The 11281-nt window shown below is 31.7% G+C and overlaps 1 protein-coding gene across 3 annotated transcripts; it reads left to right on the top strand.

The window, feature by feature from the left end:
* The first annotated feature begins 6331 nt into the window (after positions 1-6331).
* Positions 6332-10787, top strand: LOC8276836 (protein yippee-like At4g27745). Of its 3 annotated transcripts, none has more exons than XM_002515605.4 (4): positions 6332-6647; positions 6755-6880; positions 7351-7574; positions 8722-9083. In XM_002515605.4, exons 2-4 carry the CDS (start codon positions 6788-6790, stop codon positions 8762-8764), a joined length of 360 nt encoding a protein of 119 aa, XP_002515651.2. In that variant the 5' UTR covers positions 6332-6647; positions 6755-6787; the 3' UTR covers positions 8765-9083. The 3 variants fall into 3 exon arrangements, with proteins under 3 accessions (XP_002515651.2, XP_048233655.1, XP_015572669.1); XM_048377698.1 differs by lacking the exon at positions 8722-9083 and adding an exon at positions 9676-10787 and having other exon boundaries at positions 6336-6647; XM_015717183.3 differs by lacking the exon at positions 8722-9083 and having other exon boundaries at positions 6341-6647; positions 7351-7760.
* The last annotated feature ends 494 nt before the right edge of the window (positions 10788-11281 follow it).

Raw genomic sequence — 11281 nt, 5'->3', positions numbered from 1 at the left:
AGTTTTCCGATTACTAAATGAATCTCTCAATTACATAAAGCAATCTAAATTCCACAATTCACAACGTTTCATGAATAAAGTGACTTCTCATTAATAATAAAAGCAAAAAGAATCAAGAATTGACAATCAAAATCTCATAACATTAAGTTCAATCCACAAACATAGGAACCCCAATTGGGTTCAACAATTTAGCTACTCATACTAATAAGCATCACAAAATAAGGAATAAAATCAGAAAAGTAAATTAAAGGCATGTACACCCTTCTCTTTCAAGTTGGATGAGAAACCCTAATTTTCTAATTCAAAATATTAAACCCTAATTTGCCTCTTGAATGCTCCCAAATCTTATCTTGATCTCCAAATCGATATTGAAACAAGTGTAATCCTTCATTCAATTGATGAAATTGATCTCCCAAAGTCGACAATTGAGGTCTAGAAACAAATGAATTGAGTTCGTATAATGGAAATCAAGTCAGAAAATTGAACCCTCATTCACTAATTCGTTTTTGCCTATATAGTCCCTTTAGCACGGCCGTGGTCAAGCCTGTGCTGGTCAGCACGAGCGAAGTCCAGGCCATGCTGAACCTGTGCATTCCATTCTGTTGACCTCTTCTAAGCCGTGCCCTTGCTAGTACTGAGCCACCACGGGCTGTGGTGGAAGCCGTGGTGGCTACGGAAACCATGCCAAAATGGCACTTCTTTGGGTAGCTTCTTGACAATTCAGCACGGGCGGAGTCTAGGCCGTGCTCAACCTCGGAATGCTAGTCCTTGCTTAATTTGATGGATTCTGATCCATAATTGCGCGTATTTTCCTTGATTATTGACAATGTCCTTCGATAATGACCTGAAACGTGAAAGGAACCAAAAGACAGGTGATTATAGCTTAAAATGAGATAATTATGCACAAGAATGTAAACAATTGGGCATATAAACATATGTAATATGATGCCTATCAATTATTATCTCCTTTTTATTAAATTGGCTTGCCCAAGTTTGTGAGATATGATATGGGCAAGTTAAAGTTCTGATTCTAGTTGTTTAATAACCGAGGATCTTCATGACCAATGTTGATTTTTGCATAAAAAGGCAATTAAAATTAAGAGTATGCAAAGCATCTTGATGTATGTTTTGTTGAGTAACCAGGTGAATTCATTATCCATGTTTGTATTTGCATAAAATGACTTGACATCTCAAGAAAGAAAATAATTCCTGAGTATCTAGATGAAAATCTAAGGAGTATAAGCATAAAGAAAAAGAAAAGAAAGGAAAAGAAGAGTTTTGAAAAAAAAAATAATATAAATGCCTATTGATCTCTTGTTTGTAAATTAAGATTTTTACTTTTTGAATAAGGTTATGATGATTTAAATTATGCATAGTAGTTGTATCCTTTGATAATAAATTAGGCTATTTTTTGTAAAATATATGTAAATAATGGATGCTTGAATATTTTGACTCACGATGATTGAGTTTACATCTTTTAAGAAATTTTTTATGATTCAAGTCTTCTTGGATTGGTATAATCTCTGCATTAGTGAGACTCTTTTGAGTAATATCTTTAAGCTAAGTATGAATGTCCTTCATTGTTTTTGCAAAGGTTAATTCTTAAGTCCTTATTTACTCAAGTACAAGTAAAGATTTAACTGTGGGCGTATTTAATAGGTTCATATTATGTATATATATTTAAAGTATTTTAGTGCTTTATTGGTATATTTTATATACATAATTTATGAAAATATGTGCTTACTACTTCACTTTAGCTTTATTATCTAATTTCAAGTGTCAATAGCCAAAAAGGAAGAATATGAGCTAAATATTCATAAATAAGCTTAAATAGAGTTATTACTGCTAACATCCAAAATTAAAAGCGTATAGACTTCTATTTTACAAGCCTGCCGAATATATGAAGGCCCATGGGGTATTAATTAAGTCTTTTATATAATTATGGATAATTATTAATTATTTACTTAAGTTAGGATAGTTAAGAGTTGTAGAAGATAACTCTTAAATATTTTGTACTTGGAGGAGGACTCCGCTAAGGGAATCTCTACAAGTAGTAGAGGTCAGTTACATAATAGGGAAATTCAGTCTGCATCTATCCATTATTTCTCTCTTTACAATTCTCTACAGTTCATCTTTCACAAAACATTTTAGTTTAGTATTTCATTGTTCTTTTAAAATATAAGGAGCTTTTCAAGAAATGGAGAGTGAGAACTTATCATCTTCCTACTTGAAGAACTCTTGATTTAAAGGGGCTTTTATTTTTATATTATTTTTCATATCTTTCTATTTAATTACAGAGATCATTGGATGAAATATGTCAGGTTATATTCATAAGTATTTAGTTTAGTCTTTTTGCTATGTATCAACATTGGTATTTATTTATTTAATAAATAATTTTTTTACCTTTATATTTTTATTAGTTTCATTTATTATAGTTGGTTGACTATTATATCAATTTGATAATAATATTTATTACGAAAATCTTTAGGTTGAACATATTAGAAACACCATCTTTACTTCAATCTATATAGGTAAAAGAGACTTTATTGCATTATTAGTTTGAGTGGCTAAAGGAAAATGCACATCACCATCTCATTCATTAAATCTAGGTTTAAAGTAAATAAGAGAATTACTCAGTAAGTGGCTAAGCTAAATACTAGTTTTATCATCTAGTTTTCATACATCATAATTATTGCATATTTATTTTATATTTTATTTCTCTAAAATATTGATTTTGAGTGTTTAGATTTATTTTCAGTATTTCTTGTGTGATAGTTAGTCCTTATAATAACTGCTCTATAGTTTCTTGTGAGATCGACCTCGTGATGAACTTATTCTTGCTATAGGAATAATTCATACACTTGCGAGTACATATTGATAGACATCAACAATCCGAATAATATAGTTTGGATAGCTTATAGCATCCAAATCGATCAATTTAGCCCACGAACACTCCTATATAATATAGATAAATTAAAAAAAAAAGATTTAGAGAAATTGAAGCCAGACTTTCACAAAAAGTTGAGTTATAGTTTTAAAACTTGTTGGTTCTGGTTTTGCTTTCAAATTATAAAATTAACAATCAATTTCATTTCACCTTTAATTTTAATCTATTTTGCGCTATTTCAGTTAATGATTCCAATTCTTCTCGTCCAAAACATGTCTACCAACGGTTTCTTACTTTAACAAATATAAGCATATACATAAAGAGGAAAGGCTTATATAGATCCTAACCCATTTCATGACATTGGAACTTTATTGTTTTTTCTTTTAGCCAAATATAATTTCAAATTACAAAAAAAAGGTGTTTTTAAATTTCTTTTTTAGCTTTGCTTTGAGAGTGGGGGAGTGATATAAATTAATCTGTTTTTACTTAAATTATCTCTGGTATAAAAATAAGGAATAAAGAAAAGATACCATATTTCCTAAAATTAGGGATCATATTTGCCTGAAAAAAAAAAATAAAGTCCTAATACGGCCACATTGGTAAATATTAAGGTTATATTTGAGTAATTTCTCAATATAAATTCAAGCATACTTAAGGTCACACCACACATATCCAAATCTAAATATCACCAATAAGCTAATGCAAACTGCTGCTTTAGGATTGCTTTATTCTACACCCGCATCTATGATCCATACTTAGGAGGATCAACGAGATAATTCAGATGAGATTCAATGTAGATCTAACTTTCTATTTATTTGTAGGATCCAGGTGCTAATGAGTATATTTGAATTATTTATATGGCAAAAAACTTTTATAGTTCAGACACAATGATCAATTATTAGAGACATACTCTAATACAAAACTAATAGCCCGTCGTACGAAATTTGTTGAATTGCTCACATTATGCTTTTTTTATATTCTAAATCTTTTTTTATGCTAAACTATCTTCTATAAGACATGTTTGAGCCAATTATAAGTAGATTTAAAATAGAATTCGGTTCGAACTAATAGATTTCAGGTAGGAGTCGGCTCCTCCTAAGCCAACTCCCAATAAAACTCGGATTGGACAGTTATCGCTCAACACAGATTGATGTTCCCTATATAAAAAAGACCAAATAGATATATAGGCATTCATTATTATTATTATTATATCAACTACCAAATTTACATTCTTAAGAACCATCGTCTAATTTAATTGCCAGAGTGAATATATGATATAAAGATCCGATTTTTCTTCTAACCACACTTCTATTTTATAAGATGACTGCGAAGCTCACCCGAGTCATATCAATTTTCTTGAAAGTCATTATTTCTATTTGCTTTATTTTGTTTATATTTTTCTTGTAGCATTCATACTTGACCACTCTATCATCAATATTTTTACTTATTAGGATCAATTGAAAATTCTATTCTATATGAAATACTCACTTTCAAATGATATTAGTAAATGTAGTTTTGCCTTTCGATGTATCCTGCCCTTTTATATTTTTAAATTTTTTTTCATATTTTTAACTTCTTTTTGTTTTCTTAATGTCCTTTTCTTTTTCCTTCTTTCGTCTACTGTTTACATAAATTTTAATATTTTTATTTTATTATAGTATTAATAATTTTTTATTACAATATTTTTATTTTTATTTTATATTTTTAGTATATTTTATTTTTTGTTAATACTAGATTTCTTATTCTTAATAGCATATTTTTATGAAACAATACCATAAATCAAAATTAAATTTTATATATATGTGAAGTTTTATTATTAATGATCCCATTTTTATATGAAAATATAAAAAAATTAAATAGATGATTTTGTATTTATAATAAGTTAAAATATAAAAATTATAAATTATTTAAAATATTACACTATATTTTACAAGCTAGCTTAGAAGCATAGTAACGAGCTGATCTACGAGTTAACTAATAGAATTTTGTCTACTGTTAAATAAACTTAACTGAACAAACTTAACTTATCTCTTATCCAATGAAGTTACAGATTGCTCCTAAAAGACTTGATAAGTCTATAATCCTATAATTGAGGTTCTAAAAAGTATTTTTAAATTTATTTTTAAAACTGCTTTTGAATAAAAAGAGAGAAAAAAAAAAAAAAAAACAAAGTGATGTTTGCTTTTCCCAAAAACATAGTCAAATTTGCTTCAATTCAATTCACCACATTAGGTAGCAAAACTAATAAAAAAAAGAAGATTAGGTTGGATTACTGAAAACCATTAGCTGATATAGTTTTTAGGAGACTTTCTGGTTTAAATTGCTTGCGGTAGCTGCTTATAGATATCCAAATCCAAAAAATGAACCGAACCAAAAGATTCTTCTATAAAGGCAATAAAAAGCTAAAAGAATATTAAACTATCCTTCTATTTTTGCCGCAGCCGTCGCCTATTTGATAATTTAAAAAATAATTAAATAAAATTACTATATATCACATGAATAAAATAAAAATAAGAATAAATAAACTGTATATACTCAAAAGATAACCAAAAACTCTAATTTCCACACTGAAGCAAGGAATATGGACTTACTTCAAACTTTGTTTGGTTTTCATTCGCCTACTTTTACTATTAACTACTTTTATTATTATCTAGCTGAGGGTTATATAGATTGTCTCTATTACTTTAATTATATATTTTCTTAAAATCAAAGTATTAATTATATGTTTTATTCAAGAAACCTCATACATGTGTAATTTGACCAATAATAAATTAAGTATACACAATAAAAAATTTAGTAGATAGCATAACTGACAATATTAACATCAAATTTTAATGATTTAAATTCTTTCCTAATTATTTTTAAATATTTTTCTCTTTTTCAATAACATTAGTTAATATATTAATTATAGTTACAATAAAAATAAAATTAAAACTGCTGTTAGATTAAAAAAATAATTTATTTAGTCTATATATTAATAATAGTAATACATAAAAATTATAAATACTATATCTAATTTTCAATATGCTTGTTGGTCAAGACTACACTTCCTTCTCAAAATCATTAATATCTTAGAAATCTTTTAGAACATCTTTTATATATATATATATATATATATATATATATATATAAACGATTTCCTTTTTCCTATTAAAACTATAACTGGGTGTTCAGAGGTACACCTCATATCCGAATCCACTTGTATTCTATATTGCTAGACATAATTTTCATTGAATATAGAATAGCTTTTGCTTTACCCACTATCGTATAGTTACTATTTTCTATCTTTTTCTTTAGTAATTCTTGTTTGTTTACGATATAAATGAATAAAAAAATATATATAAGCACTTTGAAATTAAAGTAATATCTGTCACTTATTATTAAAATTTTATTGAGTATTATGGTTACAGTAATATGATTAAGCCTTTAAAATTTTCCATGTTCTTGGTGTTTACGTTAGAAATCCATATCCTGTCTCTATCAACATCTCTTTCTTATTATTTTTATGCAATTATTGCTAATTGATTATCTAATACTACTCCTACATGGAATCTACAATTTAACCATGTAGTATATCTCGGGCTAATCTTGCACGCTAAACATTTCTTATTCTGGTAGACTTTTAAAAAAACTTGACGGTGTCTCCCCTTTCTTATCCGTGGTTTCATCATACACAGTAATAGAAAGGAAAAAAAAAGAAAAAAACAAAGCTGCAAATTTGCTTTTCATCTGTTTACTGGAAATTCTGTGCTCTGTGACTGTGAGTGATCATTCTTGTTTGTATTGTGTTGGGTTTTGTGCAATATTTCAGTAGCAGCAGAGTTGGTTGCTTGTGTGATTTGATTTCTTTGTTTTTTGGTTGATCAGTAAGGCTTTTGTTAGAGCTGAAGTCGTTGATTAATGGCGGATTTGGTGGGTCCTCGATTATACAGCTGTTGTAACTGTAGAAACCATGTTTCTCTTCATGATGATATAATTTCCAAGGCTTTCCAGGTGAAGCACTTGAATCCCTGAAATTATGTGTTTTTTTTTTTTTCCTTTTTATGTTCTGCCTGTTTCTGTCTGGAAAGTGATATTTTCGTGTCTCAATCTCCTAATTGGTCTGATGAATTAATAATGATCCATGCTGGTGTATTTCTTTATCTGATTGGGTTTTAAGTCATAGCTGTTCGATGTATTTTCAATTATGATCACAGCCCCTTTTAGTTGAGGCTTTTTTCTTGTGATTTTCCATTTTGTTTTTGGTTCTTCAGAACAACTTAGGAAAGGTTTGGGTGTTGAATGAACTCATGACCCTCACTTGGAGATATCTTTAGCTGTGCTGATTGAGCCAACCTCAATTTAATCATAGGGCATTGTAGGCTTGATATAATTGCTAAGGCTTCTTTTGTTGTTATTTCCATTTAAAACTCTAGAGTTTACAAGAAGATGTTCAACAATTTCTTCAATAATTCTTGTTCTAGGGAAGACATGGACGAGCCTTTTTGTTCTCCCATGCCATGAATATTGTTGTGGGACCTAAAGAAGATCGGCATCTCATGACCGGTCTTCATACTGTTGCTGATGTCCATTGTGCCGATTGCTGTGAAGTGTTGGGGTGGAAGTATGAGCGTGCTTATGAGGCCTCTCAGAAGTACAAGGAAGGAAAATTCATTCTTGAGAAGTCGAAGATTGTTAAGGAGAACTGGTAGCAACCTGCTAAGATCCTCCTACTGTTGATTTTTATGCCTGTATTGCTTGGTGTTGGTTCATCTTGTACAGAAATTCATGAATTATAATTGTTAGTGTTTCACATTGTTCATTCTTGCCATCTGTCATATCTGAAAGGTTTTCCAACTCTTTATTCTCTGTTAATAAAATTATTTTTCCAGAAGGCTGATGCTGCTGCTATTGCTGTTAGTGTTCTATCTCATTGAGTGATGATTAATCATAAAGTTTAGTAAAGAAAAAAAAAAGATGGGTTAAAAAGGATGTTTCTCCTTAAATTCTCATGTCCGTATCCTTTCATTTGGTTGCCCACGTTCTCACTTGAGATCAGATGAATCAATTGGCTCATGTGCTTAGATTTTGAATCTGAAATTAATGCAATGGTTTGGTATTTAAGCTTATTTGAGTAGGTGCTCTTATAGGGAGGAAGATAAATTTAGACATCCCATTGGTGTTTAGCGTTTTCGAATATTCTGCCCAAGTAAAAATGCAACATTTTGGTTCCCTCAAGAACCCTACTGCTTGGTTGTAGTGGTTCAACACATCTTGATAAAGGTTCAAAGTGTCATGTCCTAATTCAAACCTTGCTTCATTCTGTCCTGTTTGCCTGTTTGTTTTAGAAAAAGGGTTGGAGTATTTTCTGTCTTTATAAACAAAAGTTGTTCTTGAATCATGCAAATGCTAAGAGATGCTCACTTGCACTAGAAGCACCGATCTTCAGGTCCTGTTAAAGGGATTGCAACTCTGCTGTTTAATTTTCTATAAAGAGTTTAGTGAGAATAACAAAATCTTGAAGGGGGAGGACAGTCACTATTTCCGTGCTTATCATTGCCTCGGAGACAATATTCAATATGCTGCAAGTTTCTTGTTAATGCTATCAGTCTAGCTGGTAGAGATTTATCAACCCTTAGTTATTCGTTAACTTTACCACTTTGCTTTATAATCTTCTTAATCTGTCACTTACCTGCATCCGCCAAATCCAGTAAAATTAGAATGTATCTGAGAGTGCTCCTCTCCTGCTTTCCTTGCATGGACAGCAATAGCTTTTGCCTTAATATCATCTGCAGCCTGCAGTTGATTCTTTTTAGTTTCCACGACTGATGCCTCTGTTTCCTTTATCAATCCAGCTATTCTCTGGCCTTTCAAGCATGTGCTTCAAGGGATATATGAGGGAAATGAGGTAAATATAGCTTTTATCCAGATCAGGCTTAACATCAGAAACAGCACTAAATGCTTCATCGTATTGAAAGGGTGAGCTCCTTGTTGCTGTATACCAACCCTGCAGACTCTGTATTGTGGAAAATGGTGAAATGACGAATAAAATAGAAAATATAGTGAGCTTCATTGATCAGGAATACTATCACTGACTTCTTCGCCATTCTGGCTCTGCATTGTGAAACCCGGATACATTTCCATAGCAATGCCTGTCAATAACTTGATCTTGAGCCCTCAGCTTTAACATTTTAATTGATTACCTGTATTACCATTACATAGATGCATATGTGGTTCGCAGATGTTTTTGTTTCTTTGGACAACCAAATGATATTAGAAAACTATTTTTCATCTTACAAGAAAATTTTTTTTCTTGACCACTGATAAGCAAAATCTTAGAAGTGTTCAATAATATTATAATTCTCTCTTGATTTCGATTGCTTTCGTCATGAATTTCACATTACTATCTGTAAGAGACTTTAATCAAATCGCACTTCTATTAAATGTCAAATCGCACTTCTACTAAATTCTTTTGCTAATCTTTGTTAATGTAAAAACAAAGAAAGAGATAGAAGATAAATTACAAGTAATGTATAGCAGAGCGATGATAGAGATAGATATCTACACAAAGCAAGGAACAACAAAAAGCTTCTCAACATTCACATGTTTAGCTTCATATAACATGCACTCCTAGGCTGCAGCCTATTGATGCAACTGCAAGTTAGCTGACAATAAGTTAAACCTACAAGTCGACAATATTAAACTAAACTACTTGTTTGGCAGTAGAATAAGTAACAATTTTCCTACACAACTGTATCTATGAAATTATAATGCTAACTAATGTCTTTCTATGCTTAACTGCAATTCAGATGAGTGTAAACTGAGCTCTACTCTCTTCCATAGCTGCTTTGGCTGCCTCTCGGTGACAAAGAATATCTCTGAGGGTGCACCGGGCTTCCTCTGCTTGAAGAAAAATATCCTGTAACTTGACAGAAGCCTCATTCTTTGCTTCTACCATCGAGCCTTGTCAGCTTCCAGGTTTTGTAAATCTGTTTACCTTTCGCCAAGCTCTAACTCAAGTTCTTGCAGCAATTCTCTTGTATCCTGAAGACATGCTTGGAGAGGGGCCATGTACTTTTTTGCCTTCTGCAGATCAGCCTCAACCTCAGAAACAGCTCTTGCTGCTTCATTTGATTGACAAACAAACTTCTCATGGCGAGATAGCAACTTTACAGCTTGCATATTTTCCTCCAGTTCCTTCTGAACCTTGCACAATTCCGAGCATTTTTCAGTATAGGAGTGTACACTGGTGTAGAAAGATTGATAATCAGCATTAAGGCCTTTAAGACACAAGAAGGCATTATTTGCTTGATTTATAATATGAGCTACATTTGTGGGATTTGATCCTATTACAAAGGATATCAATGTCTTGACTGCAAAAATCACTGATATGTAACCCTGGAGCATTTCTGGTGCAAGTCCACTCAAGTCGGGTGCTCCAGGGGGATCAGAAAGTGCAGAAAGTAGATCACCTTGCAGCGCACTTTCCTGACGAGATGAAGGGATATCAGTGACTTTATGCTTAGTCCCCTGCTCCTTTTCTGGCATAGGTGATGCAGTTGTGCTGCCAGCAGTCCTAGGCTTCTTACTTGCTGATGCAACAGTTAACTGCTCTTTCCCGCCGTCTGCAGTAAGATTAACCTCAGGAAGCTCAGTCTTCACCCTCTGCTGTTCTGCCACATGATTAGAGTTCTCCTCTCTTTGAAATCCGATTTTCATGCTGGTCTATGATTTTCTGGATTCTCACTCTTGGTTATTTTCTTGCTCCTGCACTCTTTTCCTTCGTCATGAGCAATATGGCTCATACTCTTCTCAAATGCAAGTGTACGATTAGTGACAAACATAAACACTGTTTAGAAGCAAGAGATCATCAATAGCAAGAAATTTAAGAGCTGTTATTGCGTGAATTATCCACAGGTAATTGACCTGAAAACAGATAGCTTGAACGAAATTGAAGCACACTATCAACAGACTTGCTGCATGTAAACTAACTACATAATACTTGACACGGAGGGGAAAAAACAAAGATCAAATCATAGCAGGGAAGCAAGCAGTACATTGAAAGTGAATTGCAGCAATAAAAACATTTGCTTCAGTGTCTCTTGCTTCATCTATAGTCTAAAGGAAGGTCATCTATACTCAAATAATGTCCATCAGATGACCATAGATTGCTATTAACAAGAAAAGTTACTATCTTTAAGAATTTTGCACTATAAATTGACTAATAATAGAAAGTGGCAAAACTAACCAATCATATCAAGAACAACTGATAACTGTTGCAAACAGCATAAATTAAAAATTTGTTTGATCTGTTTTGGTTATTATAGAAAGGCAGGAACTTGGAAAGGAATTAAACATGTTGAAGCTGAGAGGTTCCATCTGTACTTAAAATAATGTCCACTATCTGATCAAAGA

The sequence above is a fragment of the Ricinus communis genome, chromosome 1 (assembly GCF_019578655.1).
Source record: "Ricinus communis isolate WT05 ecotype wild-type chromosome 1, ASM1957865v1, whole genome shotgun sequence".
Taxonomy (NCBI): Eukaryota; Viridiplantae; Streptophyta; class Magnoliopsida; order Malpighiales; family Euphorbiaceae; genus Ricinus; species Ricinus communis.
Note: the sequence above shows the minus strand (reverse complement) of the source record. Positions and strands in the feature narration are given on the sequence as shown.

Bases quoted from the DNA above. Each gene is read 5' to 3' on its own strand.
- LOC8276836 (XM_002515605.4), top strand. From the start codon at position 6,788: ATGGCGGATTTGGTGGGTCCTCGATTATACAGCTGTTGTAACTGTAGA. The intron at 6,881-7,350 runs GTGAAGCACTTG...TTCTTGTTCTAG, and splicing joins TAATTTCCAAGGCTTTCCAG to GGAAGACATGGACGAGCCTT. The intron at 7,575-8,721 runs GTAGCAACCTGC...TTATCAATCCAG, and splicing joins AAGATTGTTAAGGAGAACTG to CTATTCTCTGGCCTTTCAAG.